The 18,394-nt window shown below is 30.2% G+C and overlaps 1 protein-coding gene and 1 pseudogene across 1 annotated transcript; both read left to right on the top strand.

Moving 5' to 3' along the window:
• Nucleotides 1-1,532: 1,532 nt before the first annotated feature.
• Nucleotides 1,533-3,942, top strand: LOC114376392 (annotated as a pseudogene).
• Nucleotides 3,943-6,592: 2,650 nt separating this feature from the next.
• Nucleotides 6,593-10,364, top strand: LOC114376267 (probable inactive receptor kinase At4g23740). The gene is made up of 2 exons (XM_028334290.1): nt 6,593-8,690; nt 9,411-10,364. The coding sequence occupies exons 1-2, from the start codon at nt 7,565-7,567 to the stop codon at nt 9,788-9,790; spliced, it is 1,506 nt and encodes a 501-aa protein (XP_028190091.1). The 5' UTR covers nt 6,593-7,564; the 3' UTR covers nt 9,791-10,364.
• The last annotated feature ends 8,030 nt before the right edge of the window (nt 10,365-18,394 follow it).

The following is an 18,394-nucleotide window of genomic DNA, read 5'->3' as shown; positions in this document are numbered from 1 at the left end:
TTATTTACATGTTTCACAATTCACACAATCCATTAACTTTACTCGAACTAACCATTAAAAAAGAAGAATTCATGTTTGAGATATAACTAAATTAAGTTATATTAAATTTGTGTTTGAAATGTGAAAACTCACGTCCAAGACGTAGAATCAAACATGCAATTAGGTGCATGTCTAATCTCTTGGGGGTTTGAAAGGACATATTCTGATTTGTCACGTAACTGGGTCGTTAATTCTGGTACTGCAGAGTCCATGCCAGGCGTTGAAGCTTGAAACCCTTCAACGCGTCTATATAGACCATATAGATCCCTTGCTTGTTGCTTTTCTGACTTTTAAACCAATAACCTTATGGCCTATAAAATGTTTATTAGCCTAATTTGAAACTAGTCATACCCATAACATTATTTCGTTTGAAGATTATGTTTATGACCCCTTCAGCATATCACTTTTTTCATTTAACTAACCCATTTCATTATTCTTCAAGATCCGCCCTTTATTATTGAGTACTAGTTTGTAAAAACATACTTATTTTAAAATTAATGCTACATTATATATCCTAATAGCTAATTTTCTAAAAAATAATTCTAAAATGTTATTATCAAATACAAATTATTTTTAGATAAATAACACTTTATTTTAACATTACTTAACTCTCTTGAAATTTGGATTAAAAGTAAATATATGAGATGAGGTAAGGTTAGTTCAATCCAATTTTTTTATCAGCAAATATAAAATTTTATTAGATTGGTACCAGTGGTACCATGCCCATGTACAGGATATATATGGCAGTTACAAAGATCCCCATAAAAGAGGAGAATCCCACCAAAGGCAAAGACCCACTCGGGGAACAGCATCATCTACAAATTTAAAATCAAATCCCAACTAGAACAGTCAGTGTTCCATGTGTAAAAAAATAATCAAATCCCAGTGAAACCCGTATCCCATTAGTATTCCAGTGTAGAGACAATAATACAGAACAAAACCTTTAATTCTTTTTTCCCATAGCCTTCATGCAAATCTACATCCGTATACTCAATATTCGATCCAATTCACTAGTATATAATTAAATGTATAGCTAATTATATATATTTCAAGATAAATAACACTAATGTAAATATAATAGTACCATTTTATACAAAATATAACTTATTTAAAATACATCAAATTTAATTTCTAAAAGACATGCCCGTCAAGATAGGATGATCCGTGATAGATAACTGAAAATTGATTACTCTTTTTATCTGTTGTTTTGGATAGGAAATTGCTCCAATTAGATTTAGTCGCACAACATCTGTTCTCTTGATAAACCCTATTCTTTCTGGGTCAGCGCTCAAGGTAGTTGCTTGTTAGTTGGGCTTTTGTTTTCAAGCTTCACGAAAATACTCGTCTGTCACAGGAGTCATGGCAACCCCATGACTGCTCAACCTTTTCCCTCACGTCAAACTTGCTTTCACTAACCTCTTTCAATTCATTTCTTATTTCCATAGCTTACAGACAAGTCACACACTGAGACGACACCGTTTCTTGAATTAAAGATGAAGACAACTTCTGGAGGAGGAGGAGGAGTAGGAGCAGCAGAAAGTGATAACAGAACTGCCACCGTGGGAATTGAATTTACCAAAGACAAGAATGGAATATCCCTACTCGTTCTTCGAAACCACCGTGGAGCTTCAGCAACTGTTAGTTTGCACGGAGGCCAGGTTCTTTCCTGGAAAACAGAACTTGGTGAGGAGTTACTCTTCATAAGTAACAAGGTAATCATCATTCATTCATAATATCAATATCCTCACAACCTTTTTAATCATTGAATGAAGACATTTTAATATTACAATAAATATTTCAAGAAGATATGACATTGAGTCACTTCTTTCTTAATCTTGAATCAATTTTATGAATTTTTTGTTAATGATATTTCTCTCTTTTCAATTATTAGTCAATCTTTTAGTCCTCCCAAAGCAGTGCGTGGAGGAATTCCAATTTGTTTTCCACAGGTATAACTTTTTTTAAAAATTAATTAATATTGCATATAACTGAATTACATAAAATAGAGCAAAATCCTCCACTGCTTCCGGGGGATTTCAATGGAAAAGTTTATATTAACTTGCTGCTCAAACCATCAAAAGATGATATAAAAATATAGCCACATAGGTATGACTTATTTACCATTTGATCATCCTCTTTACCTTACTAAACATAATATTTTGCATTTGAATTTAGAGGTCTTGGATCAATTGGAAAGATTTATTGAAAACTCTTCTGTTTTAGTCCCAATGGCTGCATAAGAATCAAAAGACTAGTGGATTTTGTCAAAGACTGACCTACAATAGCAAAAATCAACATTTTGCATTTGAATTTAGAGGTCTTACATAAAGTTGCAGAATATATGTTTGGAGTTTCAAATTCTGAATGAGAATATTTTATGCACCATTTTAACTTCTTATTTTATGCACCATTTTAACTTCTTATTTTATTCAGCTTTGAGTTTCGCCTAAGGGTCTCTTTGGCAACAGATGGCAATCTAACTTGACATCTCGCATCAGGAATGTCAATGGCAAGAATTTCAGTTTTTCCATGGCCTATCATACATATTTCTCCATTTCAGATATAATATATAAATATATTGTATGTAGGTTTGGTCTATTTACTAAAGGACTACTGTGAAAGAAAAAGAATCAATGAATATGTAATGAATTGCAGCCATCAATAAGAGACAACCTTTTACTTACTCTTGATAGTGAAGTGAGGGTAGAAGGGTTGGAAACTCTTGACTACCTGGACAACCTGTACCAGAGAGAACGCTTCACAGAACAAGGAGATTCTCTGACATTTGAATCAGAGGTGAGACAACTCATTCAAGACAATTCCTATTCATGGTCGTGTAAATAACAAGATCACCAAGATGTTTGTCTTATAAATGTACTAAACACTAAAATAGTTGCCTAATGTTTTAATATTGTAATAATTAATTGGTTAGAGAAATAAATAATTGAAAATTAATTAAAAGTAGGACTATGAATTGCGACAAATGCACATGTACACACATATGCACGCATTTGCACATATTATAACAACTTATTATAAAACATGAATTAATAATTTTGAAAAAATTTAGAAAATTAATAATGAATTACTTTAATTTTCTTTAAAAAAAATTTCTTTACAATTACTTAGGCACAACCTTATTCCTAATTTTATCAAATTAAGGTTACTCTGATGTGACTTAAGATTTAATATGTTTTTTTCATCTTTAGGTAGACCGGGTCTATTTTGATTCTAGCAATATTGTAATTGTTCTAGACCATGAAAAGAAGAGAACATTTGTGATACGAAAGGAAGGACTTCCGGATGTTGGTAAGTTTATTTGTAAACAATACTTACAACTCAAAATCAAATACTGTTCTTAGATTGTTTCTCTCTTACACAAACTAAAAATTCATTTCTGATTTGACATTGCATAGTTGTTTGGAATCCTTGGGAAAGAAAATCCAAGTCCATATTAGATTTAGGGGATGAAGAGTACAAACAGATGCTATGTGTTGATGGTGCAGCAGTTGAAAAACCAAATCACCTTGTGGCCAGGTGAAGAATGGACAGACCGCTTGAGCTCTCAGTTCTTCCATCTTCTTAATTTGCAATGAATTTTATATGATGACTGAAAACAAATCCTAACAAAAATAAAACCACTAGGCATTGTTTTTTTAGCAAGTGATACTTTTTTTGTAAATCTTGTAACCTAGTATAAGTCATAAGCAAGTCTATAAATAAAAGGGGTACTCATATCAAAATTGATGAGTGTAGACTAAACACATGATATATAGTTGAAGTAGAGATGTGTATGTTCAAAATAAAACTCATTTCCAATTTTTCACATGTAAGTGATGTACATGAAATTGTTGTAGTTAACTTTTGAAAAGTTTATGGTTATGGAAATTTTTTATTAGTATATTTTATGATTGTTTATGAAAGTTAGTGGGTACATAAAATAATTTTTTTTACAAAAAAAGTGAATTAGTATATTTAGAATTTTTCTAAAACAATTCAAGACAAAGTTTAAGATATATAACAAGGGCATGTATTATTTACCTTACATACTAACATAAGAGTTATATAATATGAATTGTGTCACACACTTAATGATCATTTTATAGAAATAATATATGTAAACTCATTCTTTATTTCTTTCAAAAAAAAAAATTGTTGTAGATGGTGTTTTTTAGATTAAAACACGACAGTACATGTTTATAAGCAATTTTTTTTGCACATTTTCATGAAAAATAATTATATAAAAACTTATGTTTGTAATTTTTCATAAAAAAAAGTTTAAAGAAAAAATCTCTATTTGTTTGGTTCAGCAGCTTAAAAAGTCATAAAAATCTGAAAAGTGTTGTTAATAAATTAAGAAAAATATTTTTATTTGATTATTTTAAAATGGATTTTGAAAAAATATTTTAAATTAATAATTTTAATTATATAATGCAATTTAGCACAGTTCATAATTTTTTTAAATAATAATTAAAATTAAAATATAAATTGTTATATATATAATAAAAAGTAAAAAAAAAATTATAAATTTATATCTTTTTTTCAAAACTTTTATTATAAGTAATATCTTATCTCTCTTTCATTTTTTTAATGGACTTTTCTATTTCAGAATTCAAGTGACAATCAAACTTTCAAACACCCAATTAATAATTTACCTTACATATTGACATAAGAGTTATATAATATGAAATGTGTCTTACACTTTTTTTAACAACTTTCAAGACAAATCTTAAGATAGAGAGATATATAATATCATGAAAATGATATACACTACTTATAATAATATTCTGACAATATAACAGATGATTTGTGTTATGCAAATCAAGATGATGTCCTTCAAATAAAGTCTAACTATAAGGTAGACATGTCATACAAATAATATATACCTAGCTAATCATAAATTTATATACTTCATAATCTCAATCTCCATAATTTTGTAAGCAAAAAAAATATATATATATATATATATATATATATTTCATAATCCTAAATCTTTATGTATATACCAGAGATTGTTCGGGAGATGAAGATGATGTAAGATGATAATCCACTAAGGTATTTATTATCACAAAGACATAAATACTTTATTGTTATATTCTCTATAGTTTCATCCGATTACATGCACAGAAGGAATTTATTTGTAGGGAGTTCCAAGCACCAACTTTGTCAACAAAGTTATTTTTGCCTTCCTAAAATCCATCATAATATGAAAATCAAGAGACATAGCAGTTCAAATGATTTTATCAAACATAGGCATGATGTTGTTTATTGTTAATCCCTAGAAGACACTTTTGTCTTTGTTACTCTCCACAAGAATGGAGGAGTAATTTCTCATTGACACAGTATGGTTATGAGAATTCAATGGTGAGGCGGGCATGACTCCAAAATTTTATCATGTTATACATATAATATATGTAAATTTTTCTTGCGTGCAATCTTTTCTTGTTGGTTTTTCTTGCAAATTGTTTTTATGATTTTTTTTACTTTCTTCCAAATTTTATTTGAAAAATTTACTATGATTTGGGGAAAAAATATGATTATTTTTTTAATTGGTTGAAAAAATCCATAGAAATTTTAATGGTTTTTTTTTGCACATTTTCATGAAAAATAATTATATAAAAACTTGTTTTTAAATTTTTCATAAAAATAACTTAAAGAAAAATTCTCTGTTTTTTTTGTTCCACAGCTTAAAAGTCATAAAAATCTGAAAATGTTGTTAATAAAGTAAGGAAAATATTTTAATTTAATTTTAATTATATATATATATATATATATATATATATATATATTGAGAAAATCAATTAGATACCACCTCAATTCTTATGTTTAATTTTATTTTTGTTACATATATATCATTTTTAATTTGATTATTTTACAATATTTTTAAAATAATAATTTTAATTATATAACCAAATTTAGTATAATGCATAATATTTTTAAAAAATAGTAACTAAAATTAAAATGAAAATATAAATTTCTATATATATAATAAAAATAATACTTTTTTCTAAATTTATATCTTTTTCCAAAACTTTCGTGGTCAGTTATATCTTCTCTCAGTTAGAGACAATATTAATTGAAATGATTATATTTATCAATCATAATTTCAAACACCAAATCATAAAGTGCTAAGAAAGTTCAATTGATCTTAAAAAAGAAAGAATCTCAAGCTAGATAATGCAACAAAATTAATACTTTCAAGGAAAAGAATGTTTTGTAAAAGACATTTTCAGACAATTTAAATATTTTTGTTTGTCTATATTAATATAAATCATCTTTAATCCATACACATTTTAATATTATGTTTTTTTTTCTTATTTTCTTTTAATATATTTTGTGTTTTAACGAATTGAATTCAATATGATTTTATTTATCAATTATTTTTGGATTTGTACATTAGTTATACGAAGTTTTATAAGTTTCTTTTTTTAGTTAATATTTTACTAGATTTTAAAATAATTAATTGATCAAAGATGTTTTTAAGCAAATTTTTAAATAGGCCTAAGTCAGAGAGTCTTTGGTTTAGATATTCAATTCATACCTAATAAAGTTTGGTTCGACTCGACTCATTTTCATCTCAGACAAAAGTGATGACGATAAATTAAAGGAATCCAATTTTTTTTTTGAAGTAATTAAAGGAATCCCGTGCCTACACCTGATGCAATAAATAGTATTTATAGTTTCAACTTAAAAGTACTAGTATATTATCTCGCACTCAGATGACACTGACATTAACTTATAAGCTCAGTGTAATGAACTAGTAGCAGTAGTAAACTACATCAATCCCCTCACATTCAGTTACAGCAAGGTTCGGTTTGGGAACAGTTAAAAACTGGCATTCACCTCCGTTCTCTTCAACCTCTTCAACGCCGTTAGCATTTGCATTGGATGCTATACCTTTTTTACCAATGGCCATTATTTCTATCGAATCATAATAACTCGTACGTTTTTTTTTCTCTCTCTCACTCATTTTCGATTCACCTCATTTTGGTAATCGCAATGCCGCTAAAGGATGACTTTTGAGGAACAGAAGGCAGATCTGGAAAGTAGGAAAAAAAAAACAAAAAGTAAACGACATGTGTCGATAATAGGGCCAAGTGCAGAGCTTCAGCCTCGAATTTCGTTTTCCTTCTAATAAATTTTACTAATTTCTTTTTCTTTTTCTTTTTTCACCATGTTATTTTTGTCAGATTATTAATCTATCTTGAAAGTTGAAAAATCTTGTAAGAACTTTTAATGAAATCTTTTCTTTTATTCGAGACTACCAGTGTGTTTAAAGAATTCAAATTTAACTAACTTTGTGTTACTAGAACATAAAGTGAGAAACAAAGGTGGCTTTACAGCTGAAAAAGTGAGTCCCCTCATTTGACTTAAGCAAAGACAAGTTGGCACAATCTTCTATGCAAGTTTCTGAGTGTTCGCCTCTGCATTGATTTATTTTTGTATTGGCTTTTTGGAGGTAAGTTATCCGTGTCGTGGCTGGTTTGAGTGTGTGCAGCAGAAGCAGCTAGTTGTCTGCTGGAAGATGGAACTTATTTTGTGCTTCGTCTACTTGGTTTCTCTCATGCTCTTCCAAGCACAAGCAAATGCAATCTCTGACAAGCAAGCATTGCTTGATTTCGTGGAAAAGTTGGCTCCTTCAAGATCCCTGAATTGGAACGCAAGCTCTTCCCCATGTACCTCCTGGACCGGTGTAACCTGTAACGGAGACAAGTCACGAGTTATAGCCATTCACTTGCCAGCATTCGGGTTTCACGGAACCATCCCTCCCAACACAATAAGCCGCGTCACGGGGTTGCGAACACTCAGCCTCAGATCCAACTTCATAAATGGTCACTTCCCTTGTGATTTTTCCAATCTCAAAAACCTTTCCTTTCTCTATCTTCAGTTCAACAACTTCACGGGTCCCTTACCTGACTTCTCTGCTTGGAGGAACCTCTCTGTTGTCAACTTGTCCAATAATTTCTTCACCGGCACCATTCCTCTCTCTCTCTCCAATTTGACTCAGCTAACTTCCATGAATCTCTCCAACAACTCCCTCTCCGGGGAAATACCTCTCTCTCTTCAGAGGTTTCCCAAGTCAGCATTCGTTGGAAACAATGTCTCCCTTCAAACCTCCTCTCCTGTAGCTCCATTTTCTAAATCTGCAAAACACAGCGAAACGACCGTGTTTTGTGTTATTGTTGCTGCTTCTCTTATTGGTCTCGCAGCATTTGTTGCATTTATCTTTCTATGCTGGTCGAGAAAGAAGAAGAATGGGGATTCCTTTGCTCGGAAGTTGCAGAAGGGAGATATGTCTCCGGAAAAAGTAGTGTCGAGGGACCTGGATGCAAATAATAAAATTGTTTTCTTTGAGGGGTGTAGTTATGCTTTTGACTTGGAGGATTTGTTGAGGGCTTCTGCTGAGGTACTAGGGAAGGGGACGTTTGGTGCTGCGTATAAGGCTGCGCTGGAGGATGCTACCACTGTTGTTGTGAAGAGGTTGAAGGAGGTGGCTGTTGGAAAGAAGGATTTTGAGCAGCTTATGGAGGTTGTTGGGAATCTTAAACATGAGAATGTGGTTGAGCTGAAGGGGTATTACTATTCCAAAGATGAGAAACTCATGGTCTATGATTACTACACTCAGGGGAGTCTCTCGGCTTTCTTGCATGGTATGTAGCAGAATTTTGTTTTCCTACATTTTCAAATTAATATCCATGCTCAATTGTTTAGAGTCTTTCATTTTATTTTATTTTTGGTGCTTTGTATGTGGTTTTTGCTTCTTGGTTTTGATTCAAAGGAAAGGCTGCTTGCATGTTTGGTAGGTTAAACAAGTTAAAATTTTGTCTCTGGATAAGCTTCATCTCATTCAACTCAACTCAGCTATGGAAAAATTTAATGGAAAGCATAAGATTTGAAATTTGAAATATAGTTTCTGATTGTAAGTATGTCCTAAAGCCAAAAAGATCTCTGCTTCGTCTACAGAGCCAGAGGGATACATTAATCTATGGTCCAGAACCATGGTGGTCCTAATCAACTTCTATATGACATGTAGTTAAGTATTATAATATTTTCTTATAAATTGAAAATCTTGGCAATACTTCACATAGAGATTGATGAAGACCACGTAATAATTTCTCAGAGGGAGGGCTTATTGTCTGACTGCTGCAATTGTATATTTAAGTCTAAGTGTTGTTGTGTGAACAAGCTCAATGCTTTCATGATACAAGTCTGAAGCTCTTGCCTTGTTTTCATGCCAAAGAAGACAATGTATCAAATTAATAAAGAGATTAAAAAAATCTGTCTTGAAAATTTTTGTATTAGTAATGCTACATATAAGTACATACCGCACAACTACAGAGATTAATAGTGTTTTTTTTTAGTATTTTCAGGTAAAAGAGGAGAGGATAGGGTGCCTCTAGATTGGGATACTCGGATGAAAATTGCTTTGGGTGCTGCACGAGGCCTTGCTTGTATACATTGTGAGAATGGTGGGAAACTTGTGCATGGCAATATCAGATCCTCAAATATCTTTCTCAATAGTAAACAGTATGGTTGTGTATCTGATCTTGGCCTGGCAACCATAATGAGTTCAGTTGCCATACCAATCTCGCGAGCCGCTGGTTACAGAGCACCTGAAGTCACAGACACGAGGAAAGCGACACAACCATCTGATGTTTACAGCTTTGGTGTGGTGTTATTAGAGCTTCTCACTGGGAAATCCCCTGTCTACACAACTGGTGCCGATGAGATTGTGCACTTGGTGAGATAGGTTCATTCGGTTGTGAGAGAGGAGTGGACAGCTGAAGTGTTTGACTTGGAGCTGATAAGATATCCCAATATAGAGGAAGAGATGGTGGAAATGTTGCAGATAGCCATGTCATGTGTGGTGAGGCTTCCTGATCAGAGGCCTAAGATGTTAGAACTTGTAAAAATGATAGAAAGTGTCAGGCAGATTGAGATAGTAGTGAATCAGCCATCAATATCATCTGAGAACCAAGTGGAAAGTTCAACACAGATCCCTTTAACCACTTAAGATGAATGATGAATCCCCTCAGTGTGATATTCACGACTCACTCCCTTCACAAAAAAGAGAGCTATCTGAAAACGTTTTGTTCCAAATTGTGAACAAGACCATGCTTCTTTTCACCAATTTTCCCTTTGTAATTCTTGTTCAGCACATTTGCTTTTACCACAAAAAAAGCCAAACTAATTTAATTGATTTTCTATCATTATAATTTTACTGAGTGGAGGGAAGGAAGCACCAGATGATCATTGTGCAATCATGTGGTTATATGTCTTGCTAGCTGTTAACCTGATATGAAACATTTCGATCTTTTTCTTGAGCTTGGGCGCAACTGGGACATGGATGGAAACAACAGTGCTTTTGTTTGTTTCCTTCACTTTGCCATCTGTGGATGCATGACCCGTTTTCGTTAATCAACTACGTAACCCCAGCGAGTTGTTAAAAATGTATTTGTGATTTTCCATTTTGACACTCTATCACTTGATGAATTTTTTTTCCATTTTTGGAGGATTCCGGAATGTCCTTTTGGCATTTGGTGGAGGCTTAAGAAATGTCCATTTGCTTGCGATTCTTGAGCTTCTCGATACCGTAGGTTACAAGCAACTTTAAGTAAAATCCTCTATCTGATTAGACTACAAGATTCATGGAAGCAATGAAAAGAAAAGAAATTAGAATACATATAATAGATTTTCATCAATTATAAATAAATTTCAACCAGCTCAATTAAATTTCTTTCTTTTTATATAGAGTTGAACTTCATATTTGAAGGGTTAACATTGTGATAGTTAAGTCTTAAATGATTAATACGGTGATAAAAATATTAAAATTATTAGTAAAGTAAATGCTTTACTCATCAAAATAAAAAATTTGAAAAATATATTTATACCAAACACAAAATTGCCGAAGGCACATATACATTAAGGATCTATATTAATGACTTCTGAGTTATGCCTGAGTAGCAAGAAAGGGATACAATTAGAACAGACCATAATTAAGTAAAATTAATTGTAATTGTTTGAATTAGTTAGAATAAATATAATATGATTTTGAGAGTTATTATTTATTTTGTAATTGTGTTTTTGTCTAATTGTCTCTCCTAGGGAGATATTAGTCTAGTACTTGCTAATAACAAGAGAGAAGATTCAAATCCATTAGTATTATGGTGATGGTTATGGTATTTGCAATTGTTCTGAGTGTGATCACCTTCCGTGGAGCTCAGGTCTCTTTAATTTGACCCATCTCTGCCTACAATCAAGTGATTTATGATTCCATTTTTGTCATTCTCCTCATAAAATGTTGGTGACCATGTATTTCCCTCATTCCCTTTAAATTATCAATTCAAGCTGGTCACCTAAGTTATATCCTTAAATTGCTATTGTGTGTTTTCTGTTTCCTATTTTCAGAACCTCTAAAAATTTGTGATCGTAGTTACCTGTTAAATGAATAATTTAACATTTAATGTTACATTGCATCCTCTTGTGTGTGTTACGGACAAAACACAATGGGCTGAGATAGTTCACCATTCTAAGTTCGTAAGTGAACAATTGCTGGAGTTACGCTTTTCTCTCAAATGAAACAACGAGCTAATGCACCATGCTTAGAACAGTCCGTTGCCCTTTGAATATGACAACAGAGTCAATACTTGATAAAAATTCTTGTGTTCATTTTTAAAACGTCTTTTTTTTTTTTGGTAAGTGGTGTAGAAGTTCTAAACTTAAGTGTTACCCATAATTTCTTACCTGCTTAAAAGTGTAAAATCTATTATGCTTGTACGTGTAGATTATATGATTGGGGATATTTTCCTATCTTGATGTGAATTGACTTACTTGTATGAATTAATTTGCAGATTAATTAACTCAGAGTGGAGCATTTGCCTGACGTATAGAAGGAGACTATAAACTAATTTGAATATGATGTGGAGAAGTTCTTGGTAGGTTGAATAGTTTGAAGTCTCTTTATTGAGGATTAATTAACTCACAGTAAGTGTCAATTTTAAGAGATTGATACACAATCACTTAATTCTTTAAAATAATAACATGCGTGTCATCTAGATGAATAAAGGTTCACCATGTCATTGTATATATATTCAATTCCTCAATTTTATGTATTCATACATATTTATTTTAATGTATATTTATAAATTCTTGATATTTTTCAATTTTTTTTTTAATTTTACTTTTTCAATCCATATTATTTATTATTATCGAAATTATTTACAAATTAATTATTGAATCGAAAACACTTTTATCAAAAGTTATCTTATTATCTTGTGAAGTACAATCTTATTATAATTTAAATTGACATATTTATTGAAATTATAATCGTGATTTACATTAAATATTAAGACAATTATGTTTGATTAAAAAAAATCATAATCAAAAATAGATTTTATGTCTCACTTTTAAATATTTATTTATTATTACAACCATTTAATAAAAATTCTTTTTTGTCTTAAACATATTTTCCTTTCGAGTGATAAATATAACATGTAAAAATATTAGAATCTCTAACGAGATAAATGACGTTTAACCAATTCTGGCAAGAGATCTCAACCACTTGTGCTTGTCATAAAGCTAATTGTATGCAAATTCGGAAAAAATCGTGTATGGAATTGCTCTTCGAACTTTGGTTTACTTTTTGGTCGAGACTTTAATGTTATTATAATTTCTATATTTTATTGACAGAAAATTTTACAAAGCTAGGCTCTAACGTTTAGCTAGGCTCGGTTTTTTAATGGGATTTGGAATACCAAGGATTGATACGCTTGGTTTGTAAAGTTTAGACTTTAGACTTGATTCTACTATCAGTTATTTTCTTCCGTAAACAAGTATTAAGCTCAATAAATATAACTATATGATAATACTTGTCTTTGATGAATATGTATTTGTATGTACTTTTTTATTATAAATAACTATCGATGCTTTTATGTATTTAAACCATCATAATTATATCTTGGGAAACATTTTCATTAATTTATCTATCATTTATAAGGATTAAATATAGTTATTGAATAAAATGTGAGAAATTCTACAAATTTTTATTCCTTTTTATATCAATACAAATAATGGTAATTAATAAAATTTTATTATATTTTCTATTTTATTAAACCAAATATAACTTTGAAGTATTTTGAAATTAAAAAAGAACAAATTGCTTAAGCTGGGTTTGTTTGTTAGTGATGGCTCGGGGACTGTAGGAGAATAGCACCAAATAGATGTTTCTTAATTTTCAGTTTGAATGTTTTTTAACATAAAAAATTAATATCAATGCAACATGGTGTATAATTGTGTTTATTTAAAAAAAAAAACCATTTTTATATATATGCGCATAGTACCACTTGGTCCTTTATTGTTCTACCCCTATCTCTTTCTGGTGAGGATCTTAACCATATTCCGATACTGTTGTTGCGGCGAGTGACAACATCGTGCACATCGGAAGCCCATATCTAGTTTTTTTTTTTCGTGGGATCTGAGTTTTTCGTCGAAGATATCACAATGCCGGCCACCATTTCATTCCGTGACGCCCCTTTTCGTCCTTCAATGGCAAATGCTAATGGTGGTTTAGGCGTGAAAAGGAAGCTCTGTCAAAAACGTTACTGCAATAGTCAATGCGTGCTTGCAAAAATTCTCGCTATTCTTAGATCTGCGAGATGAGCGCATTTTGAGGTTTTCATGAATTTCTTCAGATCTGTTAACAATTGTTGATTCTATTGGTTAGGTTTTTTCGTGAAATTTTTCAGATCCGTTCTTGAAAATTAATTGATTCAATTGGAAATTGTTTAATTGGATCATGATTTTCAGATTCTGCAATTGTTGCTTATGATTTCTGGTTAAGATCCTCACCAGAAAGAGATAGGGGTAGAAAGGAGAAAAAGAGGAGGAAAAAAGCAAAAAATAATAATAAAATAATTAATTTTATGAATAGGAAGTGATATCCTACGGTTGAGATCAGGAAATTTTGCTAATGCATTGAGTAACAGATACATCCAAAGGCCAAAAAAAAATTACACACGGTACAAGACCTATCTAACTAACCACGCTAGAAGCCGTCATGTTTGGAAAGCATTGAATCCAAAGTCAATTTCTTTATTGAACGTTATTTTAAGGCTAATCTAAACACACTCAATGTCCTGTAGAATAAACAATTAACCCATCCCCACCCACCTGAAAGACGTTTAATTATGTTTTTGTAAAGGCAAGTTATTTAATAATAATATATTATTATTATTTTATGTAAAGATTTTGATATATAAATGGCAATTCAGTTCTGATTTATATTATCACTCTTGTTGAAGGGGGGTAAGTGTAAAGTCCATGCCCATGATAGTTTATTTGTTCAACTCGTTGAATTATTTGTGAAGGCTTTTAATGTTTCCACAGTAAAACATTTAGGTGTAGTAGAAGTAGTATAATTTAAACAGCAGATCTTAACTATTTAATTTTTATCATGTGATAAAATAGAGCATTAAAACGAAATTAATTTGATGAGTTGAGCGGTTCGATCAACGCGGGGAGCATGCAGTTCGCTTTAGATTACTGCCTACAGGGGTATCCGGTTCGCCAATTGGCCTGCCACTTTCCATTAAACCAAAATAATGCCCGTTATAATTGTGAATAGCGAAAATAAATTGAGTTTACATCAATTAATGAGACAAAAAAAAATTAAAATCCATAAAATATTTTACTACTATTTACTTTTGATAATTGTTTATACCATGCGAGTTAAGATGATATATTAATATTGGTAGGGGAAAAAACTTTTTTTTGCACTAACTATATATGAGTCACTGATCTCTGTTTGGTGGTGGGATTAATCATAGTTAACCATGCATATTTATTGTGATCAATCTTAGTGTCACTAAAAAAATTATAATGTTTGGTTGCCAAAATAAAATTACTTTCAATTAAGAAAAAATAAGTTAGAGCTGAAATAATAAGAAACTGTTTTTGCTTCATTTAAAAAATAATTTTGAACTTAGCAAAATCAATTTTATATTTTTAGTTGTTGTTGCATTTTTTTCTAATTTATCCACCAATCACACTCAACATATATGAGATTACCAGCAACACGTTGGTCTCAAGGAGAAAAAAATCATCACAAAAATCAATCAAATTTTTTTTGAGAAAGATTAATCATTAATATATTTAATGGATATTTCATACAAATAAAATGATTATCAAAATATATGCGCACACTAGAATTAGTTCTTTAAATCAAGGAGAGTATACTTAACAAGATTATAAAGACATTAGTAATCGTTAAAAAATAAACAACTGATCATGAGATTTATATTGTAATCTTAGCGGTTGATTTGTTAATCAACAGTTAGAAATTTGATGATCTGAGAGTTAAAAAAACACACGTAAACACGTGATACATTTTCTCTGGCATTTATTTGAAGTAGTACTGGTGGCAATCCGCGACTGATGCTGTGCATGTTAAACAGTCGAAGAAGAGATCTGAGCGCGTAGAAGGGGATTTAAATTTGAGTTGGATTATAGAAAGAAATGATGGTTTATGTTTAATTCGATGCAGAGGCGAGTAGTTATTATCAGATGGCGCAATTTGCAGCTCCAACTAATAATAAGGCTGGTTACGTACGATCGAGTAGCAGATGGAGCACATGGTCTCTCAGAGATTTATTAACTTGCCTAATGGACACCTTATGCCGCCCCACTGCTCTTTTCTGCATCACGTGCCCCTACTCTTACCCCAAGACCACACTTGGACACTAACTCCAAACTTCATTTATAACACTGGTTATAATTCATTCTAAATTATAAAATCAAAGAGAGACTCATTACAAAAATTTGTAATTTAAATTATATTACCACTAATAAGAGAATATGTATTCAAAAGAGTATCTTATGGAATGTGTTTTTAGTATTTTTCTTATTTAATTGGACAAATCTCACAATAATGGCTTAAGGTCGAGTGTTTAAATGGACTGTATTTTTTATTTTTTTGCTGTATTTGGAAGTGTTTAAATGGACTGTCAATTACTAGTAATTGATGTTTTTAATATGATTATATTTACACTATTGGGTAACAAATGCAAGTTTATGTATTCTTTAGGGGCATTTAGTACGGTACAATTTTGCCCCCAACTTCCAACACATGTAAAGACCTCGATTGTGACATTGGATTTAACTTGTGGCCGGATTTAGTGGTAAGTTTCCCTGAAAATCTCTTTTTCTTTCTTGGTGATATTCTCAACAATTTTTTATGAAGCATATATGTCATTTTTCTTTACAGAAATTGAATCATGATATTTCATTGAAAATAATTTGAAAGATACAGGCAGAAATATGCCGAAAAATCTTGAGTCTACCAGAAGTTGTCACTCTTGTTAGAGAATGAACAACAACATTTAATTTATGTCTCCTAATAAACTTAACACTATAAGTAAGCTTTCACATTGAAGAATAGTTACACATATTTCTGACTTATGAACAAAATCATAATCAACCTCATCAACAACTACCTTGCAGTTAGATTTAAAAATCATAAATTAATCTCGTTTGTAAAAAGTGGTTTCACTGGCTCAATGAAATTTTATATATAATGTGAATTGAATACAAATTCTTTTAATAAATAAATCATTATCATTTATGTAAAGACAATAAAAATTTTACATTATTATATTAATCCTTTAAGTTATATATATGTATGTTTGAGATTCATCTATGAAATAAATTCACATCAATTTATTCTCAAAAGGCAAAAGTTAGTGTGGGAGCATTAGCCATGACTCGTGTATACGATCTTATCTCATACGATTACAAACATAATGAAGATTACACTATTAAAAATGAGATTGTCGTAGTTCTTGCGTAGTTCATAATTTTAAATTTCTATTACATGCACTATTACCCCTACGTTTTTTTTGGGATTTGGTGACATACACCAGATGGTAGTTAAAAGTTATTAAGATAATTGAATTATAAGTGTATGCCAAAATTCATATATAAATAAAAATAATTAATTTTACATTAATTAGGAAAATTAATTAATATCATTTAATTTTATTAATTCCAAATAGAAAATAAAATTATTTATAAAATATCATTCATTAAATTATTTTATCATAAATAAAAAAGTTATTAAAAAAATAAAATTAAATAAAAAATGTTTTCAAAATAATAATATTAAATAATATAAAATTAATTATGTTTGTTTATATTTAAGTCCATCACTACAAATGACTAAGTTAAATCCTGATGGTTAAAATGATATACCAAGTAACTGAAAAAATTAAATGATAAAAACAATATATGTTTCTAAGATACTTGATGTAGATTTGAATTAATCTAATTTAACATAAACATTTGAATAATTGGCCTCAAATTGAGACAAAGTGAGAAGCGGTGAAAATGACAGCAAAGGCTGACTCTTGTCCAAAAAATCTGCCCGATTCGCCACATGTTCCTGAAATTGCCATATGCTGACGTGGACTGGTGTAACTTAGATATTGATATTTGTACTTTTTAATACAAGGGATTTTTTTATTAAGGTAAGTGACTGAGTGTTAAATGTAAATATGAGTTTATGATACTTCTTCGTATAGTAATAATTCAATTGCTTCCAGACATTGATTTCTTTGCTAGCAACTTTTTCCTTTTTTTATATTATTTGAGGTCAAAAGTCGTATTTAATATTTTATACAATCACTTTCATCTATTTACTTTTTAAAATTAAAAAGAAATTACTTTTGTCATTCTATTTATGACGTAAAATTTATTTATAAGTATTTCCCCGTGTGCAATTTTATAGTAGTATCATTTTATTATATCTTTTACTAAGCATTTAAATAATTTTTATAGTGTAAGTATTAAATAAAAATGAATGTATTTAATATTTTGAAAAGGTAATATACATAAATTTTTATTTAATAAATAAAATAATTTGTAAAAGAAATTATTAAATTATTAAAATCATCGTTTTCCCTGATAAAGATATGTGGTCCTCGATCATACGCGTACGGTAGCTGGCATGGAATGTCACGGGAGATAAGACTATTTTGAAATATGTGTGCGACAGGGAAACACAATTAAAATGTGATTCGTCCAAAATAAAAGGTTAAATTGGGTCATAATTTTAATTTATTAAAATTTGATATTATATATATATATATATGTTTTTTAAAAAAACAGTTCTACATGAATTTGTGTATGGCCTTTGTTGTAATAGCTGCTTGTACCACCTTATAATAAAATAAAGTTATAAAATTAATATAATAATAAAGTAAGAAAGAAAAAGGCGAGGAATCATAAGTTAGACTATTTTCACTAATAAAATAATAATAATTAAATACTAATATTTTTAATTAAAAATAAAATTATTCTTTGC

The sequence above is a fragment of the Glycine soja genome, chromosome 11 (assembly GCF_004193775.1).
Source record: "Glycine soja cultivar W05 chromosome 11, ASM419377v2, whole genome shotgun sequence".
In the NCBI taxonomy this organism is placed as follows: Eukaryota; Viridiplantae; Streptophyta; class Magnoliopsida; order Fabales; family Fabaceae; genus Glycine; species Glycine soja.
Note: the sequence above shows the minus strand (reverse complement) of the source record. Positions and strands in the feature narration are given on the sequence as shown.

Coding starts and splice junctions, on each gene's coding strand:
- LOC114376267 (XM_028334290.1), top strand. CDS start 7,565: ATGGAACTTATTTTGTGCTTCGTCTACTTGGTTTCTCTCATGCTCTTC. Junction 8,691..9,410: donor TCTCTCGGCTTTCTTGCATG/GTATGTAGCAGA, acceptor TAGTATTTTCAG/GTAAAAGAGGAGAGGATAGG.